General features: G+C 38.3%; 1 protein-coding gene across 3 annotated transcripts in view; it reads left to right on the plus strand.

Annotated features, from left to right (window-relative positions):
• Window positions 1–27,554, plus strand: part of PPP2R2A (protein phosphatase 2 regulatory subunit Balpha) — an 84,770-nt gene that overhangs the window by 24,505 nt on the left and 32,711 nt on the right. The window contains exon 1 of one of the 3 annotated variants that reach the window (XM_032635544.1): window positions 13,671–13,701. The exons of the other annotated variants lie outside the window; for them this stretch is intronic. Within the exon in view, the coding sequence (XP_032491435.1) occupies window positions 13,686–13,701 (16 nt within the window). The 5' untranslated portion in view covers window positions 13,671–13,685. Of the gene's footprint in view, window positions 1–13,670; window positions 13,702–27,554 lie in introns of those variants that run through there. 3 annotated transcript variants of the gene reach the window in all.

The following is a 27,554-nucleotide window of genomic DNA, read 5'->3' on the forward strand; positions in this document are numbered from 1 at the left end:
CCATATGCTATAAACCTTGGAAAATTGTGGAATCTTTCCCTCAATTAGAGCAAAAAATGAGATAAATTAAAGTAAAAGACACTATTTTCAAACCAGATTTTAGACATTAAGGAATCAGCCAAAAGGAGTGAGTTTTTAAAAAATTTACTCTTATAATTTTTAAACTTTGAAGTGTATTTTGATACATTAAACTCTGCAAGGACCAGGTCTTTACTGTGCTACCTTCAGCATCTGCAGCAGTGTCTGCATCCGTAGTAGAAGCTCATGAGATATTTGTTGACTGAATGCATATGTAAAATTGTTCACATCTTTAAAATGTCAAGAGAAAGCTTGAGCTTTATTAAATATTAATGACTTTTAAGGGTTTTTTTCTACTTCTAAAATCACTTTTAATTAGTTGAAATGTTTGTCCCAAAGTGAATAAAAAAAGATTATAGTCAGTTACTGATTGCAGGGCAACTAAGTTCATAATTTTCTACTGGGAACATCACTTATTCCTGAAAGCAAGACAGAATTAAGGGAGTAATAACTTTTCTCTCTTTTTATCAGGAGCACTCATCCCCTGATATTAGTACTATACCATTTGTATACTTAGTTACCAGGCTGCCTCTGCCTACCTCTGAGATCTTTTCTGTCGTCTCCTCCTTGTGTTCCATGAACATACACATACACAGTCTTGTTCTTGTTGAAGGCTTTCAACTAGCCTTTTTAACCTGGAATGTACATTACCCAAATTTTTGCATGGCCTTACTACCATTGTAAGTTAACTCAAGTCCCCTCCCAACCCCAAAGTACACTCAGTGTTATCTGCTTTTTTTCCTCTTTTTCACCCGCATTATTATTTGAAATAATCTTATTTATTGTTTGCTTGCTTATTATAGGCTTTCCCTCAAGTTTAAAGTTTTCATGCATGAGGCATTGAACTCTATTTCTATCACTTTATTCTTAGCATCTTGAATAATCTCAGGCATGTAACAGCATTTGGTGCACTCAGTGGGCATTTTGTAATTATTTGTTGAAAGGGTATATAAATTGTGCAGCGTTGGGCTTCCCTGGTGGCGCAGTGGTTGAGAGTCCGCCTGCCGAGGCAGGGGACACGGGTTTGTGCCCCGGTCCGGGAAGATCCCTCATGCCGCAGAGCGGCTGGGCCCGTGAGCCACGGCCGCTGAGCCTGCGCGTCCGGAGCCTGTGCTCCGCAACGGGAGAGGCCACAACAGTGAGAGGCCCGCGTACCGCAAAAAAAAAAAAAAAAACCCAATAAATAAATAAATTGTGCAGCGTGTTTTCACATGTCATCCCATTTATTTAAACATATATAAAACTTCAGTGTTTTATTTTACTAAATGTATATACTAGTTTTTTAAAACAAAAGAAAATAACAGCCAGCTAAAGAAGTTAATAGCATTCACATCATTCTTCTCAGTTTTGTGAACCAGTAAAATGAGGCCCAGAAAAGTACCCTGAGTCACACAAGCTATTATAGACCAAGCTGCTGTAAAAGATCCAAATACCCCGTGGTTCCCCAAATTGGAAGCTTATTTCTCTCATGTAAGCCACCAGTGGTAGGGAGGAGTTAGAAATGGATAAGCTGCTTTTTTCCTGGGATTATGCAGCACCCCAGGTTTTTTATGTCTTCGTATTGCTCTTATCTGCATGGCCAGATCTGGTTCACATCTGTGTTCAGCCCCTGGGAGGGAGACAAAGAGAGGAGGACAAGGAGCTACTTTTTAAGGATGTACCGTGGAAACTTTACACTCGTATCCCGTTGTTCAGAACTTGGTCACATGGCCTTAGAAGAGCCCAAGAAATGTAACCTCTGTTTTCCTGTTAAAACTGTGTGCATGGTTTTGCTGGGGGTGCGGATGGAGGGCCGCCCGGTGGGGAGTATCAGGGTGTTTTGTTACTAAAAGGAGAAAGGCGGAAATGGCCACTTGCAGGGTCAGTCTTAGAACTTTTTACTCAGGCCTGATGATTCCTTAGTTCAGTGCTCTTCGTACCTCATCTGCACCTAACATTAGATATCTTCTTCAAGAAATTAAAACATAAAAAATGCTACTGTAACTTTCATTGTCAGATAAAATGTTGGTTAATGCAGAATGGAATAGGTTCTAGAGTAGTAACAGTTAAAGTCTTCAACTTTGATTGTGTCTTGTTTGAAGTGGGGTGGAGTAGGCCTACATCTCCTTTGTAAGAGGCATGAATCCCTCTCCCCCAGTCATGGGTGCCCTATATAGATAGCTTGGTTAAAATAAGGGAGATTATCTGGTTTAGTGATGATTTGGGAGAAACATGCCAGCTTAGATCTTGGTTTTCACACTGGTTAGATAGGAAAAGGCCAGTCTGGCTTTTTTTTTTTTTCCATTATAGGTGGCTTCATAGTTTTAGGACTAAGCTAAATGTGAAATGAGGTCAGACAGATAATATTAGATCTATACAATGAAATATGATGAGCTCTCTGCTGGGGGCAGGAACCAGAGGGGTGGTTCCCTGAAAGGCTTTGCAACCCATTTGAAAAGAAACTCAGAGAGGAGAGAGCTTCCTTTTTTGCTGCCATTGTACGAGAATGTATCTGGAGTTGCTATATTCCCTCTGTCCCTTCCTTTTCCAACTTTTATTTTGAAAAATTTTAAGCCCACAAAGGAATTGAAAAATAAATATGGTGATAACCATTCTTTATTTTACTTATATTCACCAGTTGTAAACATTTTGCCACATTTGCTTTATCTATACCTGTACTCCGGCCTCTACATTTTTTGAAAGTAAATTGGAAGCAGCATGATGCTTTACCCCTAAATAACTCAGCTTTTATCTCTTAAGAACAAGAATATTCTCTTACACAGCCACAGTACCATTATGATACCCAAGTAATTTAGCATTAATTCAGAAATATTCTCTATTACACTGTCCATTTTTAAACTTCTCCAACTGACACAAAAACTGTCCTTAAAAAATATATATATATATATTTTTTTTTCAATTCAGGATCCAACCAAAGCATTCTGTTAATTTTGAAGAGTCAAAGCTTGTTATAAAATATCTCACTTTCTGGATTTCACCAATTGTTTCCTCATACTTAAATCCATGTTAAACATTTTTGACAAGACGTATTACATAAGAGTACATAGAGTGTGCTTCCTGGTGCGTCACATCATGTAATAAATTTGTCCTGTTATTGATGATTGATCTCTTGGTCATGTAGTATATACTAGATCTCTCAAAAAAGGCCCTTTTCCCTCCTTTGTAATTAATAAGTGAATCACTGATGGTCCTTGCCTGAGGCAGTTATTACATTGGTGGATGCAGAATGGTGATCTTCTAATTTCCCAACTCTTTTCCTTTTTAGTGTCAATGTGGACTTGTAGGTTCTTTTTTGTTCCATGTATTAACAATCTATTAATGCCACCCAATCTGTTAATGCCACCATTTCTTTTGATGCTCAAATTGTCCTAAATTTGGCCAGTGAGAGACCCATCAAGTCTCTTCCCTTTACGTGTCCCAGTCAGTCTTAATATTCCCTATTCTTTTGACACAAGATGTTTCCAGTTGTACTTTTTCCCCCATCATACTAGGAATTATTTTTCTAAGAAATTTTGTGTTCTTTTAGTAGAGAATGGTATTTGGAAACCATCATATGTACTAAGTGTATTCTTTACTGCTGGAATATCTTTATTCCTAGGCCCTGTCATTTTTTTCTAGACAGAACGAGGAAATTAAAAGGCGTATTTGTTTTGGCCACACTGTGAGACATTCGAGATCTTAGTTCCCTAACCAGGGATCAAACCTGTGCCCCCTGCGTTGGGAGTGCGGAGTCTTGACCACTGGACCTCCAGGGAAGTCCTGGGTTTTGTTTTTAAATCGTGAGTTCATATAGGATGAACTACAGTACGTTGTTTTATCAAGAGATAAACTGCAAGAAAAAGAATAGAGGGGGAACCTATAGATTAAAAAAACTTAAAGGATGTATCAATCCATTGTAGTTTGAAAACAGTATTGGATCATAATTCAGGTAAACTTTTTTTTTTTGACGCAAGACAATTGGAAATTTGAACATATACTGGATATTTGATATTTGTAATACTGATTATTTTTAGGTGTGATAAAGTACTATTGATTTTTTTCAGGTATGGTGTATGGCTATATTCAAAGTGGTGGTCTTACCTTTTAGAGATAACTTCTGAAATATTTAAGGGTGAAATAATTTGATATCTGGGATGTGCAAAAAATAATATGGAATGACTTTATGGATGAAACAAGATTAGCCATGAGTTTGTGATTGCTGAAGCTGGATACGTGGGAATTTGTTATACTATGCTCCTCCACCTACTTTCATATATGATTGAAATACTCTGTCATAAGATTTTTAAAATACCAGTTTATACTGATCGGCCAATTTCGATGGACTACCACAGAGTTCTTCCATACCTCTCCCATTCTGTATTTATATCTTTTTTCTCCCACACTGAGAACTCTAGATCCCAACCCTGTAGCTATCTTTTGTCAGAATGTAAAGATGAAAAGAACCTGGATCTTTAATTAAATAAGCTGGTGAATTAACTAACATTGGATTTAATTGCCCTACCTTGGAATTTCTTATGAGAGATAACTAATTTATTGTGATAAAATATACATAAATTTACTGTTTTAACCATTTTTCTGTATACAGTTCAGTGGCATTAAGTACATGACACATTATGGTGCAACCTTCGCCACCATCCATCTCCAGAACTTTTTTTCATCTTACCAGACTGAAACTCCATACCTATTAAATGGTAACTCCCCAGTTCTCTCCTTTCCCAGCCCCTGGTAACTCCCATTCTACTTTCTGTCTCTATGAATCTGACTACTCTAGGTACCTAATGAGAGTGGAATTATACAGTGTTTGTTCTTTTGTGACTGGCTTATTTCACTTAACACGCCCCTTGTCTTTTGTCTATTCAGGCTGCCGTAACAAACTACGAGAGACTGGGTGGCTTAAATAACAATTTATTTCTCACAGTTCTTAGAAGTCCAAGATGAAGGCACCAGCAGATTCTGTGTCTGGTTCACAGATTGCTGTCTTCTCACTGTGTCCTCACATGGCACAAGGGGAGAGAGAGCTCTTTGGGGCCTCTTTTATAAGGGCACACTAATCCCATTCATGAAGGCCCTACCCTCATGACCTAATCACCTCCCAGTGGTCTCACCTCCTAGTGATCATCACACTGAGGGTTAGGATTTCAACATACGAATTTTGGGGGCCGGGGGGACAGAAACGTTCCATCTATAACAATCCTCAGAGCTCATCCATGTTGTATGTCGCATGTGTCAGAATTTCTTTCCTTTTTAAGGCTGAATAGTCATTGTATGTATATACCATTTTGTTTATCCAGTTCATCTGTCATGCACGTTAGGGTTGTTTCTACCTTTTGGCTCTTGTAAATAGCACTGCTTTGAGCACTTGTGTTCAAATATCTGTTCAAGTCTGTGCTTTGAATTCATTCGAGTATATACCCAGAATTGCAATTGCTGGATCATAAGATAATTCTGTTTTTAACTTTTGAGGAATTACCGTACTGTTTTCTATAGTGGCTGCACCATTTTAATTCCCACCAGCAATGTTGTACAGGGTTTCAATTTCTCCATATCCTTACTTAACTAGTTATTTTCTGTTTTTGTTTTTGATAATAGCCATCCTCATGGATGTCAAGTGGATTTGATTTACACTGTGGTTTTGATTTACATGTCCATGATGATTAGTTATACCGAGCGAATCTTCATGTGTTTATTGACCACTTGTGTATCTTTAGAGAAATGTCTTTTCAGGTCCTTTGCCTGTCTTAAAATTGGGGATTTTTTTGTTGTTTATCTGTAGGAATTCTTAATATATGCTGGATATTAATCCCTTATATGATTATGATTTGCATGTTTTTCTCTCATTCAATGTGTTGCCTTTTCACTCTGTTACTTGTGTCCTTTGCACCAAAGGTTTTAATTTTGGTGAACTTCAATTTATTTTTTCTTTTTTTGCCTGTTTTTCAGTGTCATATTCAAGAAATCATTGCCAAATCCAGTGCCATGATGCTTTTTCCCCTGTGTTTCTTCTAAGAGTTTTATAGTTTTAGGTGTTTTGAAAAATTTATTAATTCAATTTATTTATTTTTGGTTGTGTTGGGTCTTCCTTGCTGCGCGCGGGCTTTTTCTAGTTGCGGCGAGTGGGGGCTACTCTTTGTGGCGGTGCCTGGGCTTCTCACTGTGGTGGCTTCTCTTGTTGCAGAGCACGGGCTCTAGGCCCGCAGGCTTCAGTAGTTGTGGCATGTGGGCTCAGTAGTTGTGGCCCACGGGCTCTAGAGCACAGGCTCAGTAGTTGTGGTGCATGGGCTTCGTTGCTCTGTGGCACGTGGGATCTTCTCGGACCAGGGCTCGAGCCCGTGTTCCCTGCATTGGCAGGCGGATTCTTAACCACTGCGCCACCAGGGAAGTCCTAGTTGTAGGTCTTAGGTTGAGGTCTTTGATCCATTTTAAGTCAGTTTTTGTAAATGGTATAAGGTATGAGTCCAACTTCATTCTTTTACACGTGGATATCCAATTTTTCCAACACCAGGTGTTGAAAAGACCTTGTCAGAAAGCATTTCACCATGTGTGGAAGGGTCACGTGTGATCAGATATGGAGTAGAATAGTGTTTATTTATGGGCTCTCTATTCCATTGGACTATATGTCTGCATTTATGCCAGTCCCATACGGTTGATTTCTTAGCTTCATAGTAACTTTTGAAATCAGGAAGTGTAAGACTTCCAACTTTGTTCTTTTTCAAGATTGGTCTGGCTTTTCAGGTCCCTTGACATTCCACGTGAATTTTAGGATGAATTTTTTTATTTCTGCAAAAAACATCATCAGGATATTGATAGGGATTACATCGAGTCTGTAGAACACTTTGGGTAATATTGAACACTATTAACTCTCCCAATCCATGAACATGGGATGTCTTTCCAGTTATGTTTTTAATTTCTTTCAGTAACGTTTTGTAGTTTTCCTTGTGTAAGTCTTTCACTTCATTTATTAAGTTTATTCTTAAATATTTTATTCTTTTTGATACTATTGTAAAAGGAATTTCCTTTTTGTATTGCTCATTTTTAATATATAGAAATGCCACCGATTTTTGTGCATTGGTTTTGTATCCTACAACTTTGCTAAGATAACAAGTAATTTTATTCCTTAAATGAAGTGCTAAAATGTTTGAAAATGCCGTTTGACTCAGAACATATCACCTGGAAATCTGTTGAGATCAGATACAGGGTTAAGCCTCAGGCACTGTGCCTTTTGTGTCTGTACAGGATGGTTGCTTGTGTAGGTTAGATCCTGTGCAGCAGTATGTGGTGGCCTTGTGTCTACTTAAGGTATTTCTTAATTCTGTTTTCCACATATTCATCAGCAGAAGACAAAGAACCTGAATTCCGATTATCCAGCACCAGAGTATCACATCAGAAAATTTGTTGACATCTTATTGAGTTTTTGTTGATTCTCTTCCTACCCACTTTATTAGTATGCTAAGGAAATAGGGTGAATAAATTATCTTCCTGGGGATGAGGGTGGGGTATAGGAATAATACAGTATAGGAAAATATTTTTTTATTGTTAAACCAAAAATGGGTATTTTCGTTTGTGAGTGAGGATGCTGTTGGTGTTTTTTACTTCAGATTTGTCTTTTAAGTGTTATGTCCATCTCATAGTGCTACGTGCCCCCTGCTGGACACATAGTGGTAGAGGCTTCTTTACAATGCTCTGATTAGTTCATCCTGCTGAGCAGCTGTGTGTGTGATTCCTCTAAAGATAATGTTAAAGCGTTTCTGTGTTAAGTTTTCTAATTAGTCACATCTTAAACTGAACTAAGTTTGGTGACACTGCATTTTTTAGAAATCATCAAAATTTAGTTATTTAAATTACCATAGTAGAATATATCTTGGGAACTGGTGTAGATTGAAACGTCTTTGTTTTATCCTACAACAGGATTGAATTATATGACTAAGAAAACCAGCAAGTATTTCCTGTCATATTTATCAAAACAGAGTCTTTGAAGGAGTGTGTAAAGTGCTTTACTTAAACAAATCGCTGTGTTGACTTCCAGTGGAGGATGATGATCTAAGCCCATGTGTTAAACAGACAAACACACTGAAATGACCAAGAAGCATAATGGGGAGAGTTCAGTTTCCTTGGAAACCCTGGAAGAGTGCCGTAACAAAACTAAAAAGAATTTTGGCAGGAAACGGTACAGATGAGAAACATAGTGAGGGAAGTCCTTATTAGCTGACTTGGATTCATTTATGTGGTTGAGAATCCCTCCTGGGGTGTGACTAAAGGAACCTACCTTGAGCAGGCAGAGCTAGAATTGAAGGTGGTTCATGGGGCAGTTCATTGGTGAGGTATCTTGTGCTTTGAAGCAGGGTTAAACGCTGAATGACTCAGCGTGGTTCTTACCAAGGGGAATGTGACCAGTTGAGAGGGACTGGCTACCCAAGGTTGTAGGAGAGAGACTAACCATGAAGCACAATGTTAAAACTCCCTGCTCTAAAGCTTCCTTCTCTGGCCTTGTAGTCCTGCTTCCTGACCACATATTGCTGAATTGATAAGCTGACTAAGGGTAATGTGTGGCAGACAGCCTCTAAGATGGCCCCCAGTGACCCCTGCCCCCCACTTATGTCCTTGTGTACTCATGTCCCTCCCCTTGAGTATGGCCGGACCTAGTGACTTGCTTCCACAAGTGTGGCAGAGTGATGGGATGTCACTTTCAAGGTTAGGTTACAACAAAGCTTTGGCTTCCACCAAAGCCTTTTGGGCGGCCCTGTCATTTCCTCTGAGGGAAGCTATCTCCCACTTTGTGAGCTTCCCTGTGGAGCTCATGTGGGCCAGCAGCCCTTGAAGACCCGATGCCTGCCAGCAGCTGTGTGTGTGGGCTTGGTTTGCAAGCAAACCCTCCCCCACCAGCCCTCATCAAGTTTGGAGATGGCAGGTGCCCTGTCTGACACATTGCTGCCTTTTGAGAGATCCTGAGTGAGATGCACCCAGCTAAGCCACACTCAGATTCCTGATCCACGGGAACTGTGAGATAATACTTGTTCACTGTTTTAAGCTGCTAAATTTGGGATAATTTGTTAGGCAGCAGTTGAGAACTAATACAGGAAGTAACAATGTAAACATCTCCCTATCCCCAAAGATTTGAACTTGGTTCTAAATGTTTTTTGATTGAACCCGACAGTTCCCAATATTGCATAAACATAGACCTTTCTCTTTAAAGTTGAATACACAAAAAGATAGACACAGATGCAGTCTAAGAGAAGGTGACAGACTTACTGCAAGAAACAAGAGAAGACATTGAAATTTAAAGAAGAACTAATTAATATTCTCAAGGAGACTCGAGCATTTGAAGAAAAAGTATCAGAGAGCAGAAAAAGGAATTCTTAAGTGGAATATGTGATTCTTAACTATTGACTCTTTGGAGGCAGGAAGCAGCAGGGCTGTAGAAATACTCTTGCAATTCAGAGGAAAATATAAGATGAATATTATAGACAAAAATACAAGAAATACAAATAATAGATTCCATGTAGAGTAAAAGTTCAGAGTGAGAGGTCAGAGAGAACAGATCAAAAGGGCTCAGGGAATATATTTATTGAGCACTTACTATGTGCCGCGTGTTTGGCAAGTTGAAACTCATTTAAAAACCTCTGTACAACTTCCATGTGGAAGGGTCTGTTAATACACTTCTTTTACAGATAACTTAAGTGCATACCAAGCAAAATAAATGGGATCCACACCTAGAAATAATAGCCTAGTGGATTTCTAAATTTTAAGATGTGGAAATAAGTAGTACAAGTATTGAGACAAGAAACAGGTTACTGGCAAAGGAAGGTATATCAAGTAGACATTGTGTTTGTCTTCTGTATGCTAGAGCTGTCCAGTTAGTGGTAGCCACTAGCCATGTGTAGCTGTTAAACTTAATTAAAATAAATTCGTCCTCTCACTGCTGGCTGTTCAAGTGCTCAGTAAATAGCTGCATGTGGCTAGTGGCTACCATGTTGAACAGTGCAGAATAGAACATTTCTGTGATCACAGAAGGTTTTGTTGAACCATGCTGTTCAACAAACAGTGAGTGGCACTCCACTCACTGTCTTTTAGATGCTGTGCTAAAAGACAGTGAGTGGAGTGCCGTGTAGAAAACATTAAGGAAAAAACTGTGTAAACTGAGAATCTTAAATTGGTGAAACTGTCCTTCACATAGGGCAATAGAATAGCATTTTTCAGGCTTGGAATGACCCAGCGTATCACTCAAGTGCTTTTCTTGAAAAAACACTACACTCAGTATACCCAGCCCCCTGAGAAGTCAGCAACTCTGGAGCATGATGAATCAGCTTCAGTGTTTGCTTAACCCTCTGTTTCCCAGAATAATCCAAGACATATAAAAGTAAGGGAAAATCTTCATCAGTGTCAGACGTAAAGAGGATGCCCTTCACAAGCCAAATTTCCAACTGTCAGAGCAGTGATTTCAACCTAGACAGCTCAGTGCCAGAGCTGCTTCTCCTGATAAATGTAAAATAAAGCCACAGAAAATAACTTATTTTAAGGACACCAACCCCCTGAAACCATTTTTGTCAAAATCACCCCCAAAATCTGCATGTCACCAGATCCAAGTTTAATTCTCAGCATTCCCTTGATTTCTCTACACTTTCGGACACAGTTCATCACTGCCTCCTTTTATTTATTCATTTATTTATTTTATTTTTTTCTGGATGCGCTGCGTGGCATGTGGGATCTTAGTTCCCCGACCAGGGATCAAACCCCTGCCCCCTGCAGTGGCAGCGCGGAGTCCTAACCACTGGACCACCAGGGAATTCCCCATCACTGCTTCTTTTTAGAAAGACTGTCTTTGCCTGGCTTCCAGAAGAGCTCTTCTTACCTCACCAGTAGTACCGGTGCAATCTCCTTTCCTAGCTGCTTTCTCCTTTTCAGCTGATGGTGGGAGAGCCTGAAGGCTCAGTCCTCAGACCAGACCTTGTTTTCTTATCTGTACTTGCTCGCTAGGAAATCACATTTAGTCCTTAAATGCCTCTACTAATTGATGATACTCTAATTTATATCTCCTCTTCCTCCCGTAAGTTGTCAAATCTGTCTAGCTGCTGACATGACATTTCTACATGTGTGTCTGGTCGAAATCAACACCAAAGACGTGAAAATGGAATTTTTGGCTCTTTTCTTACCCCAAACCTGCTCTTTCTTGGTGTGTCTCTCCTCAGTAAATGGCACTGACTTTCCTCCATTGGACGTGGTTCTAAAACCTTGGAATCATCCTCTTGACACCTCCTGTGACACCTCTTCTTTAAAAACCTCAGCAAGTTCTGCAGTGCTGTCTTCAGATTGTATTCTGAATTCATCCCATTTCTCTGGCTGCCACCTGAGTTCAGACCATCATCATCTCTTACTCAGGCTACTGCAATAAACTTATGAACCAGATGAGCACTTGAAAACATAAATTAAAATCTCTCCAATGGTTCTATCACTTTCCGACAAATCCACAGTCCTACCATGGCTTACAAGGCTGAATATGGTTTGGCCTCTGTTAAATGCTCCATCTTTTCTATCACTTTATCCTGCATTTGTCCTTATCAAGTTGGCAAACTCATTCTACTTAGGTCCTCTGCTTGGATGCTTTACTTTTACAAGCTTGGATGACTAATTCCCTGTCATTTGATTTTCTGCCTAAGTCGTCTCCTCAGGGAGGCTTTCTTTGACTACCCTACTGTATTTGTATAGTACTTATTAGCACTACCCGGTACATTTTATATTTATCATTCATTTGTTTATCATATGCCCTCATCACTAGAATTTATGATCCATGAGGGCAGGGATTTTTTGGTCTGTCTTATGAACTCCCATATCCCTAGCACCTAGAAATGCTGGCATAACCTGGAGTGTCTTAACATGTATTAGATGCTCAGTAAAATATTTGTTAAAGGAATGACTCTCTTAAGAATTTGTTGAAGGAATGAGCAAAACAACAAAAATGTGCAGGATTTATAAAAAATAAGATCAGTTGTCAGAGGAATGAACTTTTAGTTCAAGTAAGTGGAGAAAAACTTTGATTCTTTTTGAGTAAGTTTCATGAAGGAAATTGCATCTTTGAAACTGGAATTGTGAAATTAATTTCAAATTATTTGAAAAATACGATTATAATTGTTTAAAAAGTATAGCAGAAACAATGAGTTGCAGTGTAAATACAATTGAAACAAGGTCAGAGAACTATCACCTAGAGCAAACTAACCTACCAGAACCGAGAAGAAAAGGATAAAAAAGGAAAAGATGAGGAAAAAGAATGTTCTGACCGAAATTACTTTTTTATAGTAATGTATGATGTATTCCTTTTGGTTAAGAGTTTTGGTGAAATCATTCATGACATGCTCTTTTGAACTTAGCCAATGGTGCTTAGCTTTTTTCTTTTACCTGAAGTTGGACCTGCCATTTAGATGCTATTAAAGAATACCTAAAGTAAGGTAAAATATCTGTCCCTTGATGGTAATAAGTACATTCAGCCAGCATGAGAACCTGGACATTATTCTTGCTTTCATCTTCAGCTCTCCACAGCTTATTAATTATCAAGCCTTGCTTTATATACTTCATAAATGAATTTTAAAGTCTGTACACTTCTGTTCCCTCTTTTGCTTCCATGCTTTAGTTTCTTCATCTGTTAAATGGATATATTAATACCACCAGCTTCATAGATTTGTTATGAAGATTAAATCCCTAACATACTGTAAGTGAATTTTAAATGTTGGCTACTTATAATATTGTTACTACACTAATACTGATTTACTCAGGTCACTTTCATTGCTTAGCAGGATTTCTGGAGTAACTCTAGGTTTGTCTCCAGACTTCCTTCTACTTAACCTTCTCCCAATTCCCAGTCCACTTCAGCCTGAGTAATCTAAGGTACATGTCTAATTGGATTACTCATATTTAAAACTTCCCAGTGGGCTTCCTTTTGTCATCAGGATAAATTCGATAACATTATTTGTATTGTATCTTAAAGTCCTCTAACCTCTTTTTCTAAATATTCTGCCTCTTTGTACCCAGTTTTAGGTGAGCTGAAGGAATTCTATCAGAAAACAAATTTGCACTGGTTGGTCAGTGAAGTGCTTTCAGGTTCTTATAGCGTGGCCATAATAATCCTAGTTTGAAAGATTTTAGGTAGATATTAATAACCAGATACCCATCTGGTTATAAAAATATTTTAATAAGGCATGCGTAGATGCAGGAGCTTTGTGCAGTACTTGCTTGTTTGTATAATCTCCACGAGAAACTATTTGCATTTTATTTCGATAAGGCAACCTAATGAGATGATTTGTTCAGTGGACTTACTTATGAGTCCGTTAAAAGTTGGTGAACATCTAATGAAGATGGTAACTAGGCTTAGAATGGTCAATTTAGAGCTCTACTTTCTAACATTATATATAACATTAATACACCAAGGCTTGTTTGTTAAATCACCCCTGTAGACTAAATGTATTAGCAACTGTTTATCTTTCTGTTCTTTGTTGCAGGAGGGTATTGTTCCATTCCATTTTATCCAAACATGATATCAGATTATCCAGGAACAAGTAAAAAAGAAGGGAGGCTGGTTCCAGAACACATCTCTGGAAATCACCTTATGGACCCTGACTCTCATGGCAACATTACAATGTAGGTTCTGTATGAGCATCAACAGCCAGCGGTCTTTGTTGAGCTTATCTCGTAATGTGTTCCCGGTCACTGAGTCAGAGGTTGAGAAAAGGTTATGATGAAGGCTGTGAGCACTTACTTTGTTCTTGGAAATCATGGTAAAACCGAGGTGATATTTTGACCAAGAGACAGAAGTACAGGATCCTGTCCTCAACCAGTTGTGCTTCATTTCATCCTGAGGCCTCTTGAGTGTATCTACAAAGAAGCAGCAAGCCCGGCAGCTGCAATACTTTGTTCCCAGTTTGGGCTTTACCCTCAGGCTCCTGGGAGCTCAGCTGGACCATTTGGGGAACTTTTTTTTTTACCTAGGCTACGTTGATTCACTGGAATAGTCTAGAAACAAGGGAAACTGCTTGTTCCTGCTTTGTGCAACAGAGCCCAAACCCCAGCCCATATCTTCTTTTAACCAGTGTGCCTACTGTGTGCCTCATTCAGGGATCATTTCTTTGCGTTTATGGCTTGTTTAGCCCTAAAAGCAACTCTGAGGTAGGTATTTAAAGATGAGGAAATTAAGTCTTCAAGGGGCTGAGTTACTTCCTTAGGGTCATACAGACAGAAGAAATGGCAATTTGACAGTGGGGAAATGACCAGTCTGACTTCTGGACATTTCCTGCACAAGTTCCCTGCCCCAAGAATGTGGTAGAGGTGTGCTAAGGTAATGATCGCTCAGTCCTTGGAGCAGACGCGAGCAGCCTCCCCTCACCTCCATGCCAATGTGTCCTGGCGGGAGGAAGGTGGAGGTGCACTGGCTGCTACCATCAGCAGGAGTGCCGCCCTCCCTGCAGCCTTTCAGGCTACAGTGATCTGCCCTAGCCAATGCAAAGTAGGAAAGAGGAGTCGGGAAGGGAGAGAGGCAGAAGTGGTTGGGGCTCACCGTAGGAGCAGGTGAGCAGGTTACGTCTTACTCACTTCTGCTGGGCAAGAAATTGCTAAAGGGATGGCACACACTTAACTTTCTTTTTGGGGTGCCGAAATAAAATGTTCTTAAGTTTTGACCACAGCAAACTTGTGGGAGGAGTGTCCTGACCTTTGGGAAGAAGTAACAAGAACTTTGAGCTCCCTCTAGAGGTCAACAGTGACAAAGGCACATCATAGCGGTCTGCAGGGAAATAACTATACCTTCAGCTTGCCTACCCTTTATCAAAAAACTAGCATTTTATAGCTACATTATCCAGCAAAGTATTTTCTATGCTAGGGAGTAATTAGTTACCTTTGAGAAGAAATTTGGGTGAATCATATTCTTCTTAGCTGTGTGGGGCAATCCTGAAGTTCAGTGTTCTCCGCAGAGGGTATACTAAATTAAGAGAGGAGAAAAGACTGTGAAAATGGTTATGTGTCTGAACAAGGGTAACATGCTGCTTTTTTTTTTTACATTTATTTTATTTTTTAATGTCTTCATTAGACGTTATTTGCTTTACAAGATAACAGACTTCTTAATGAGAACTCTTAAGTGTTCAAACAAACTGGATCAAAATGAGAATTCATTTCTGTGCTGTTATGTGCCAGGATGGTTTGACAGCAGTCCCTTGACTATAATGGAGAGTAGTTTGCCTGCTGTGTTCTCACCCCACTTCCCCAACATCTGAAAATAAAAAAAAGCAGTGAGTACAGGAAGATTAGAATTATGAAATCCAAGTTGTAGGCATGTGCTAAGACTTCTAAGAAGGCTAACACACACAGTTTCTTAACTGTTAGAACCTCAGCTGACCAAATGAGAATCTATTCCAGGATAGAAATCTCAGTCGTGGTCAGATAATCCAAGGATGAGAGTCAGTTACGGTTCTCTAGTTATTCCTTTTGTTCTCAGTATATTTATACTTCTCTTCAGAACTGAGAGAATTCAGTTCTTAAAACTTAGTATGTAACTATAGAATGAGTTAGAAGTCATCTTTAATTTGTGGTAATATTAAGAATATCTGAAAGTTACACATTAAAAAAAAGATTCCAGAAGTGCTCAAAAAAACCAGAAGGATGGGAATATGTCAGAAGGACCCAGGAGCCAGTCTGAAAGAGTTCTCAGTGGCCAAATCAGGAACAGTTTGAGCAATACAATAATTACATATTATTAGATTATAACCCCAAGTATGACATTAATGCCTGTGAGTTCCTACTGATAAATGATTGACTGGATAAACAAATGAGGGAGAAGAGACAAATTTCCTATACAGAAGAATTCCAAATAATTTAACTAGCTATTCCCCCTCAAAGGGATGGAGCTTAACATACACACACTCCCTCTCGCTCTCTCTCTCTGTCCCTTTAGTGATTTCTTCCGGAGTACATTCTAGGGGGGTGGAGTGACTGGAGGAACTTGGCAGACAGTACCTTGGCCAGGTCATCCAGTTGTCATCAATAAGTCATACTGGTAGGATGTACCCTTGATGTGATGTGAAAAGAATGGCATCTCCTCTCTGTGATCTTCCTGCCAGTAACCCATAATTGCAGACTGGCTGTGAGGAAAACACAGTCCCAAATGGAGAGACATGCTGCAAAGTACCTGACCAGTACTCTTCAAAGCTGTCAAGGTCATCAGAAACGAGAAAAGCCTGAGAAATTGTCACAGACCATAGGAAGCTAATGTGGTATCCTGGAACTGAAAAAGAACAGTAGGGAAAAACTAGTGAAATCTGAACAAAACTGTGGAGTTTAGTTAGTAATCATATTCAAGTGTTAATCCCTTAGTTGTGACAAATGCCCCATAGTAATGTAAGATGTAAACAATAGGAGAAACTAGGTGAGTGTAGATGGGAACTCTCTGTACTGTCCTTGTAACTCTTCTGTAAGTCCAAAATTATGATAAAATAAACTTATAGAAGACGAAAAGATCCAGCTCAGTTAACTCTTGTGTTACGTAGATTTTGTTCCATGACGCTTGAAAAATGGGGAACTTTTCTGTTATGTGTACATGTATTAAGTAGTTTCTGACTTGTGTATAAAAGCGAGGAAGATACCATCTCATGAAGGTGTGCGAGTTAACGACAGATGACATGAGGATCTCTGGTGCTTTACTGCTGCAGCAGTGGCTGAAGTTGAGCAGAGCAGCTTCATTGGGTTCCATTCCTATTTCATCACTGATTAGCTTAAAACTAACTGGAAGTAACTTTCATTAAATCACTATTGTTGATGAGTTCCATGTTAAGAAATAAATCTGGGATCCATTTTTGTCAGAGTGAGATCTCTCGCAGAGATCCGTGGTCATGGGTAGAGTTATGCAACTGTTGCAGATGTGTTGTTCTTTTAGGTCTTCAATTTTTGCATATTAGAAGTTTATGCATCCTAACAAAAGCATGTTAATTTTCTCCAGCCATTATTCTGTTTTCTTCCTCCCTTGGATGTGTTGAGTTTAAGTGTCTGAGTGTATGTTGTGTACATGCTCTGTGCAAGACAAATCCTCGGAAGAGATCATCTGTCAATGTTTCTTTGCAGATGAGGAATTTGAAGTTCATGAAGATTAATCGACTTACTCACTGTCAAATTATTACTTAATAGCAGAGCTGAGACTGTTTGCCCAGTTGTCTTGTTGCTCTTCCCTAATGGTTAATGAAGAGCCAGGGCTTGTAGGGAAAGGGTGAAAAGAGGAGGATTTCAGGGAACATGAGAGCAGAATGTGAAAGGATATTGGCAGGATAAGCACATTTGATGTTTCTCTTATATTCTCTAACATTTTAGATATTTTAAAGACATTAGTATCTTTATGCATTAAAATTTTTTTGGATTATTTCAGTATGATGACTTATGACATGAAGTGACATGAAGTTCCAAGGGAATGAATGCTTTGTGGCTTCTGATATAAATTATGAAGTAGTTTTCTACAGTAATAATATATACTTCTGTCTACAGTGTAGGCAAATACCAGCCTTATGAACAATTAGTATTTTGCCTCTAGTTTAGGAGATAGAAAATGGTGTCTTGTTAAAAATTTTATTTAATTTGATTTGACTGGCTCTTTCCTTATGTTTTACTAGTATTTCCCCTTCTGTGAATTGTTCTCCTATGTTATATGAACTGTTTCTAGAAATACAAGTATTTTTCCTAGTCCACTTGTCTTCTATTTAGTTATTGTGTAAAAATCACATTTTTATTTTATTACATCTATAGATTTTAATCTTCTGGTGTAGTTCTACCTCTCCAGAAATCTTATATGAATTAATTCTGTTTGTTTGTTTTTTTCCCCTGATGGAGCACATACAGAAGGGCTGAAGGAAGGGGGAGAGGAAAGAAGGTATTTCAGGCAAGGTAGACAATATATCCAAGCTAAAGAAGGAGTAGTTGAGGGTGGGCAAAAGTATGTATGTGGGAGGTGTAAGAACCTCAGCTTCACTAGAGAATTTGGTGAGTGCTATGGTACTAGGAAGTAGGATGGTATACCTAAGGGAGGTCTTCATACTATGGAGGAGATTGAATGCCAGGCAGTACTTCAAAAATCTTCTGGTAATCCTTAGAGAACCTTGAAGGTTTTAGAGCAGGAAAGCATCTTGTAACCAGTACGTAAAACGTAAGAGACAGATTTTGGCATGTCTGAGATGAGATTCCAGTAGTTGGATTTTGTTATTGTTTTCTTATGGTATAATTTACATACAGTGAAATTTCTCCTTTTATGTATAGTTCTTCAAGCTTTGATAAAAACCGTACAGTCACTACCATAGTCAACATAAAAAGCAGGTCCGTCACTTCAAAAAGTTTCATGTCCCCTTGTAGTCAGCCTCTACCCCACGCCTATCCCTGTAGTTATACCTTTTCCAGAATGTCAGATAAGTGGAATCGTGTAGTGTGTAGCCTTCTGAATCTGGCTTCTATCGCTTAGCATAATGCATTTTGAATTTTATCCATGTTACTGCTTCTATTGGTAGTTTGTTCCTTTTTCTTTTTTGCTGAGTGGTGCTTCATTGCATGGATATATACCTCATTTTGTTTATTCATTCACCAGTTAAGGATCATTTGGTTTGTGTCCAGTTTTTGGTGATTACAAATAAAGATGCTATAAACATTTGCATTCAGATTTTTGTGTGAATATAAGTTTTCATTTGACTTGGGTAAACATCTAGTAATGTGGTTGTTGGGTTGCATGGTGTTTGTTTTAGCTTTATGAGAAACTGCCAAATTTTTCCCCCAAAGTGGGTTGCATTCCTATCAACTGTATGTGAGGGCTCCAGTTGCTCAATGCCAGCACTAGCCATTGTCAATTTTTAGATAAAAGTTTAGTCATTTGAGTGGTGTGTAGTGCTACCTCATTACTTTTTTTTACTTTGTAGAGATTCGTCTGTCATTCGTGTATCTGTTACTGGTCTCCCTGTCTGTGCTCAGGTCACCAATTCCGTAATGCTCTGATCGTTTTGTTTCTGTTATACCAGTAGGATCAAATATGATTTGTAACTTTTTTTTAACTCAGCGATATAATGTAGGTAACATTCTTTCTCAGCACAATAGATTTTTTTTTGTACTGAGCATGGGAAGTACATGTGGACAAACTATGGAAGGATATACTATACTGAAATTCTCTCAAAAGAGGGGTTAAGAGTAGATGACTATAGTTTTTTACGAAGTAGTTATTTGTGTGATCAAAAAAAAAGAGTAAAGTTAATTTTAATTATAATTCCATTACTGAAATTGGTCTTACAGAAGTCATAACATATATAAATATCAATACATCTCATACATATTTTGCAATTTGCATGAGTTTGCTTAAAAGATTGTTCATTCATTACCTATGGTTATCCCTTGTGGTGGGATTTCAGATTTTTTATTCTTTCAGTTTTTATAAGTTGGTTTGTTTTATAGTGATCATTGTATCTCTTTTTTTAAAAAAGAACAATACTATCTTAAATATTTATATACTTATGTTCCTGTAAATCTTTTAAAATATTTTTATTGCAGTACTGATTTTTATCTTTGCCCTTAGAGTTTTAAGGTTACTAAGTGGTTGATTAGAACCAGTGGTTATTAATCTTTAGCTAATGTTATTGTGATTGAGAATGTGGTCTTTATAAGTAAAATTTTTTAAGGGGCTCTGTCGCTGCACCTGAGTTTTTTAAATTGCAAAGCTCTTTGGAAGAAATACGTATTTTTATATTGGTATAAAGTTCTTTGTGTGTGTGTATCAATTATATTTTTCAAGTGTCTGTCCTTTCTTTCTCCCTTCCCTGCCTCCCTACTTATTTTTTTATTTTTTTTTTTTGTGGTACGCGGGCCTCTCACTGTTGTAGCCTCTCCTGTTGCGGAGCACAGGCTCCAGACGCGCAGGCTCAGCAGCCACGGTTCACGGGCCCAGCCGCTCCACGGCATGTGGGATCTTCCCGGACCGGGGCACGAACCCGTGTCCCCTGCATCGGCAGGCGGACGGACTCTCAACCACTGCGCCGCCAGGGAAGCCCCCCCTACCTATTTTTAATCTGTCAGGTGTGGAAAAGGATTTGTCCACCTTCTCTAATTATTGTCAACTCTTCTATTCCTAATAACTCTGAACTATATGAAGTATAAAGTAAAAATCTTTGAAGATTTATGACCATTATATCTTCACCATACCTTTTGTCAAATATATACATATTAATAAACTCTAGTCCTATTGAATTCTTTTTTTTTACCTAATTTTACCAATGATTAAAGGCATTATTGACACTTACTAGGCATGGGCCGAGTATGCTAGCTATTCTGCAGTTTGCAGGACAGTCTTGAACAGGAAGAAGTTGTCCCATGGTCTGCATGATTTAGAATATTCTGCCAAACGTTCTTGGTGCTGAAAAAGACTTTATTTTCTAAGCCTAAAACCCAACTCTATTTGGTACTTTTAGTATGTGTTTAATGTGTATACTAAAGTTTACTTTGTAAATCAGGGGAAGATTATGCTTTGAAATGTTGGAATTCTTCATGATTTTGCAGTCACATCACTAACAAAAAACTAATGAAGTTTATTGAGTTGCCACTACTGTATACCTTTGTAAGTCTGCATTTATCCCTTGGTTGGATTATTCTACATATACTGTCATCATGCTTGAGCACTTACATACTGGTCATTTTTCCAAATATGCCCCACCTTTTTTCCTGGGACTGCAGTGATACGTATGTTAGAACACTTGATATTATCCTACAAATCAAGACTTCGTTCTTTTTCTCCCCCGCTCCCCCCCCCCCCAACATCATTTTGTTTTGATTCTGTTACTAGGCCTTCAAGTTCTTGACCTTTTCTACTGCAGCATCTAATCTGTTAATCCTATCCGGTGTATCTTTCATTTCAAATTGTGTACTTTTCATTTTCAGATGTTCCTTCTTTGTCTTGAGCACATGGAGCATATTTACAACAGCTATTTTAAGGCCCTTGTCTTCTAAAAATGATTCTTCCATCATTTTTGTCAGTTCTGGTTCTGTTTCTATTGGTTTGTTTTTCTTCTGGTTATGGGTAATATTTTCCTGCTTCCTTACATTCCTGGTGATTTTAGATGCCAGACATGAATTTATGTTGTCGGATTCCGTCCTTGCACGTGGTTAAGTTACTTGAGATCAGTTTTTCAATGTTTGCTTTTAAGCTTTGTCAGGACAAATTCAATATGGTGCTGACTTAGTCTCACCACTAAGGTGATACCCTTCTGAGGACTTTACCTCATGCCTTATTAATTATGAGGTTTCTTTACTCTGACTGAGTGGGAGACCTCTTTATTCTGAACACTTGTAAACTTTCTGATGGTTCTTTTTTAGGCCTTGTGGAGTGGCACACCACATGTCTTCAGATCAGTACTAAACCAAAGATTTTTAGTGATCTCTGTAGATCCCTTGAACTTTCTCTTTGTACTCTATCCACAAAATCTAGCTGCTTTAGCTTTCCCTAACCCCCAGTTTCTGACTCCACAGCCCGGTGAGGTTGCTGGCCTATGTTTGGATTCTTCCTGACTCATTGCACTGTCCAGGCGGTAAGTTAGGGCAAATACAGGGCTCACTTACTCTTATCTAAGGGTTCACAGTCCTAAACTCCATGTTGTCCATTGTCTGAAAACAGTTGCATATATTTTCTAGTCATTCATAGCTAGAGGCTGAATCCAGATTGTCTTACTCCCCCATGGCCAGAAGCGGAAGACCAATTACAGATTTTTAATTTTGACTTCTGTCTTTCACTTCAGCCTTTTGAAAGAGGAAGTGCAAAGTTAACTTCACATTTTTATTGGTACTTTTTTGGGACATCTTCGTTTACGGAGTTAGTTGTAGTGTTCTTTGTTAACCTTTGTTTTTACTGAAATGTAACAAAAAGGAAAGGAGACTGATTACCTAGTAGAGTTTTGTGGGAAATTAAATATTATTTGCAAAAAGGTAAGATTCAATATAGTCAACTTGCTAATAAGCTCATTTTCTTCCAGGCCTGAAAGTTTCATTTGATACCTAGAAGGCCACGCTGGCAGCTGCTCTTGCAGCAAGTCTTCGCAGACGCTTGCTTTTTTCGCCAGAGCGGTCCCTTTTGAGATAATATCAAAAATGTAGAATTTTAAGAAACAGTGGTTATTCATAGAATTTTTGTGAACCTCTTGTCATGAGATTTATGCTGTCTTGTGATGCATAAAGTAGCTAGGCCTGAATTTTTTAGAATTATTTGCTGCAGCAATGTTTGTAGTATTTTATGAATTTTAACCTTTAAAATTTTCTTCTGTGTTACTTAGCTTTAAAGACTAATCATATTGAGGGGTACTTAGCACAGTACCCAGCACTGTGTAAGTGTGAGCTGCTCTTATGGGGGCGGCTCTTAATACTGATGTCTCAGTGATAGCACAGTAAGTGCTCAGTAATGTTTTTGTGAGCAAGTGAATTTGCGACACGGGTTAAAGTATATGCATCGTTTTCTGGGCGGAATAAGAATAAATAACAGTTTGGACCAGGTTAAGTTAAATTTAGGATTAAGTAAAAATGTTTGTGATCTGACATAATTTTATTGAAAAAATACTGCACATTCTTGTTTCATTAAAAAGTGTATCTGTATTTAACAATAAAAATTCTCTTAGGTCAGTAAAAAAATTTTTTTTAAATAAAGACTAATCATATTGAGAAAAATACAGAATCAGGTTTGTCAGCATTCAGTGGATGCTATGTTAACTGTTTCAAGTGAAACTTGGGAATCTATAATCCAGATGGGTAAAAATATGTAAGCAGCTTATTCTAGTTGATTCCTCCCCATTTATTTTTAAAATGAAGGGAGCATCTTTATATAGTTACTCAGTCTTTATGCTTAGAATTCATTTTATAATTGTTTATTTTGCCTTACAATATTCCTTCTTTGGTTCTCTTAAACATTTACTAAATCTTTTCTTGGTTAACTGTTTATCTGTTGTGATTACATTCTGCTTTAAGCCCCTTTAGACGGTAGAATTTAGACTGTGGATCACCCAGCCCCTTGAATATAGCAGGTGCTGAAAAAAATGCTCAGTTTTATGGTAGGGCTACAAGTAACTGTAATGTGGTCATTAGTAAATAGTATAAAGGTGATGTAGTTTGACTCTAAATGTTTTATTGAACACAGACATTTTGGCAATGAAAAAGAAGCAGTAAACTGAACACATATATTATTTCTTTATTCATCATCCAGTGATTTATAGGATTCTGTGCTGCCACCTTATCCATATGATTGTTCACACCTGCTAAATTTGAATCTTGGCTCTGACACTTGATAGAGGTGTGATAGGCAAGTTACTTAATCTCTCCGTGCTTTCGTACACTCCTGTTAATTGAAGATGATGTCTGTATCATAGTGGTATTAGAAGGATAAAATGAGGATATATGTAAATGCTCACTTAGTATAGTGCTTGGCACATTATAGTTGTACCTGTCTGTAGACAGTGTGTGCTTTGACATTAGTTTGTTGTGTCTCTGTACCCACATAAGTCATATTTGTTCATTTAATGTTAATATCCAATTATATTAATATTCTAGAGCAGGGGTTGAGGAGCATTTTTTGTAAAGGGCCAGATAGTAAATATTTTCAGTCTGTCTCTACTCTTCAACCCTGCTGTTGTCAAGTGAAAGCAGCCAAAGACAATATATAAACAAATGGTCGTGGCTGGGTTCCAATAAAACATTATTTACATAAACAGCTGGTGGGCCATAATTTTCCAACCTGTGTACTAGAGGTTACTTTTATATTTCCTCATTATCGGATGTTTGAAATACGTTCAGCTTATTTCATAACAGGCACATCTCAGATATTGAGGGTTTGGCTCCAGATGACTGCAGTAAATAGAGTCACATGAAATTTTTTGGCTTCCCAACGCATATAAAAGTTGTTTGCACTATACTGTAGTCTGTTAAGTGTGCGATAGCATTTATGTCTAAAAAAACAATGTACATACCTTAATTGAAAAAACACTTTATTTTTAAAAAATGCTGTCATAATCTTTTTGCAATAGTAATATCAAAGATCACTGATCACAGATCACTGTTAAAAATAAAATAATAATAATAATGAAAAAGTTTGGCATATTGAGAGAATAACCAAAATGTGACACAGAAAGGAAGTGAGCAAATGCTGTTGGAAAAATAGTGCTGATAGACTTCGTCCTTGCAGGGCTGCCACAAACCTCCAATTTGTAAAAAAAACGCAGTACCTGCGAAGAATGGTAAAGGGAAGTGCAATAAAATGAAGTATGCCTGTATGTAAATAATTCACCTATAACCATGTTGGTACTAATTTTAATTGGTTTCTTTCAAATTATTTATTTGGACTGTAGTCCTGAAATGGAATTATAAAATCAATGAGTAACCCCATAAAGTGCCTTACAGTGCAGGAGTTGAAGTATTTAGAGAATGTCAGAGCTAATAATAATTTGATCACTTAATATTTAGTCATTATTGTTAATTACTACCATTTATAGATACTATCTATTAATTTTCCCTCATCTGATTTTTATGCTGAGCGTGTTATACTTTTGAACCTTCGGTTGTCTGATTGATTGTGTCCTATTCTGTTTATTAGAGTACATAAGAAATAGAGAAGGTAGGTAACGAGGGGATGGTGTGGTGTGCCTGATGAAGTGAAAACAGACCAGTAACACGGCTTTTGTCATTCCCACCACCACCAATTACCGTTCCACCCCCAAAAGAAAGTGATTATTTCACCTTCTTAGGATGAAACCTGGGCGCTGACAGTCTAGAACGAAGAGGTTGGAAGAAATTAGAGTTCCATTTTGTGTAACACATTATAAATTCCTTGGTTTTTACTAGTAGTATATAGAATTTCATAACAAAGGTCAAAAACATTGTGTTAAGTTTTCTTACCAAAAATCGGATTGTGCCTTTTAAATCTTGCTTTAGTGTGTGCCTAAAATGGCTGTGTGTTGGCTTAAGGCACAGTAGGACCGTTGTCTGATGTTCTGATAGAATCCTTCCTTTTTATTAACTGTATTAGAATGTTCTTTAGATGATTAACACAGGTGTTTTTTCCATTGTGAAATAACATTTTTATTGGTCATAGGAAAGATTCTTATTTTTCTCTTTAGAAGAGGAAGTTTTTTGTTGGTTTATGAGAACAGACCTAGTTGATGTGTTATACCGGACCCTGCCTTGAGTTCAGTAATATGACTAACAGTGAGGTTAATGTCTTTGCCTTTTTAAAGTATATGATAGTGACTTTAATCTCAAGAGTAAAGTGTTCTCAAGTTTTTGAGGCTTTCATTAACAGTTTGTTTTAAAAATAGTATCCAGGAATCTAAATTTTCATGAAATGCATTTATATTTTCAGCCTGCTCCTTGAGGTAACAATCTGGGTGTGTGTGTGCACGGTAGTTCTGTTTTACCCATAGTGCACTGTTTAAAGGTTCAAAATTCTCCTAGTTCCAGCATTCTTGGCTTTGCAGTAGAAGTCAGTGTCCACTCTGTAATGTTTTAGACCTAGGCTGTCCAGTATGATAGCCCCTAGACACATGGCTAAAGTTAAAAATTCAGGAGCCACATGTGGCTAGTGATTACTGTATTGAACAGCGCAGATATAGGACACCTCCATGGTAACGAGAGAGTTCTGTCGAACAGTGCTGTTGTAGACTTCCTGCAGTCATCTACTCTGTAATATTTTTCAATGGCATAGGAATCAGAACATTAGAAGAATATTTTCTAGGAGCAGAATTACTGTTACTTTCAAAAACATAGATAGCAGTATTTGACCAACCTCATTTGGGTATCAGCGCACATGATGTGGGAGCACTATTTTTAGAGCCATGCTTCCTCATCTTTTACACATCCTGGCACACTTGAAAACAGAAATGTTTGTATGGCACACTGAGGTAAACTGAGGTAAAGAGCTTTCTCAAAACTGGAGGTTACAGGTTTGGGTGCTTGCCGTATCCAGGCAAACCCATATCCCCTTCTTGGCACACCAGGGTGTAGAAGCACATACAGCTCAAAGCTCAGTTTCATAGCATACTCCATAATGGATTCCTGGATATTTTTCTTGGTCTGCAAAGCAGAATTTGATCTTATTCTCCCTTTTATTCATCATTTTTATATGTCATATTCTCAGTGAGACCTTGTGAGATCTAGGCATTTTACAACTCAAAAAACTTTAAAAGCAGTCATACACTTGGAGATTTAATAGGTGCTTGTGTATATGGTGGCTCTCTCACACATGTGTGGATGGCCAAGCATCCAGAAATCATGGTGTATCTTTTCTCCCCTTTCTTTTATTGTGGGGAAGGAGGAGGGAACACCATGGCGTGGTACCTATTTAACTTCATCATACAAGGCAGGAAAATAATTTACTTATCTGAAATATGGCTATATTAAATATATGCAGTATAAAAATCACAGCAAGGAGGCCATGAGTCTGCCTGCCCACCCCTCCCCCAAATAAAATTCCTCTACACTACTCACTAAGCGTCAGTGGCTTGGTTAGCTATTTCTAAAATTTTCTGTTTGTTCATTGGCTTTTGGCAAGATAGTCACAAACAGTAGTGTCTTAAAAATATCTAAAATGAGAAAATTGTATGCCTTTCACTCAATATTTCTCTCCCTCAAGGATTTAAAATGTGGGTGGACTTTTATGGTATAGATCTTTGTTTCTTATCGTTTCCTGACGTTCAGCCTCTCACTGTGTAGGCCATTTGTTTCTAGGGTTCCTCAGCCTGTCTCAGATGTACCTCTTAGAGTTTTGTACCCTTGCTGCAAAGCTGGTTTGGTACTAAACACGTATCATTTCACTTTACTCTGCAGCTCTTGTTGTAAAATAACCATTCTTAGAATAAGAAGTGACACATTGTAAGGGCAGATGTCTTACTATTCCTGTTGCGTCCTGCACTAAATTATTGGTCTTTTCCTCTTTTCCTTCCTCCCCTCCACACCCCATGCATGTGCTCCCCCCCATGCACGTGCACACACGTCTCCTTCCTTTCCCCATCCGATGTTCAGTGACCTCATTATAACCAGCTGTGTGAGTCAGTAATGTCTTCAGTACTTGGGGGTATTGTGCCTGCTGTTTTATTCCTTGATTCTTGTTCTGTCTCTAAGAATAATACAGGTGTGGAATCCCTACTGCCACCACCCCCATCCCAGATCTCCTCAATCCTCTTATTATAATGATCTCCTAACTGACTTAATCACCTCTAGATTTCCCCCTGTCCAGTTCACCTAAGGAAGATCGACATTTCTCCCCATTAGAAATGGAGCCCATCCTGCAGCATTCTGTCCTCCCTGCTTTTTACTACTGCCCAACAGAGAGGCCAGCCAGGCTGGTCATACCAGCGATCACTGACAGATGCCCTGTTAAGTCTTATCTGTAATAGTTCATCTACCTAACAAGGAATTAATTTAGGTGGCTGCAACAATTTGGACCTGGGGAAAGAGGAAATAATTTAAAT

The sequence above is a fragment of the Phocoena sinus genome, chromosome 6 (genome assembly GCF_008692025.1).
Source record: "Phocoena sinus isolate mPhoSin1 chromosome 6, mPhoSin1.pri, whole genome shotgun sequence".
Lineage (NCBI taxonomy): Eukaryota > Metazoa > Chordata > Mammalia > Artiodactyla > Phocoenidae > Phocoena > Phocoena sinus.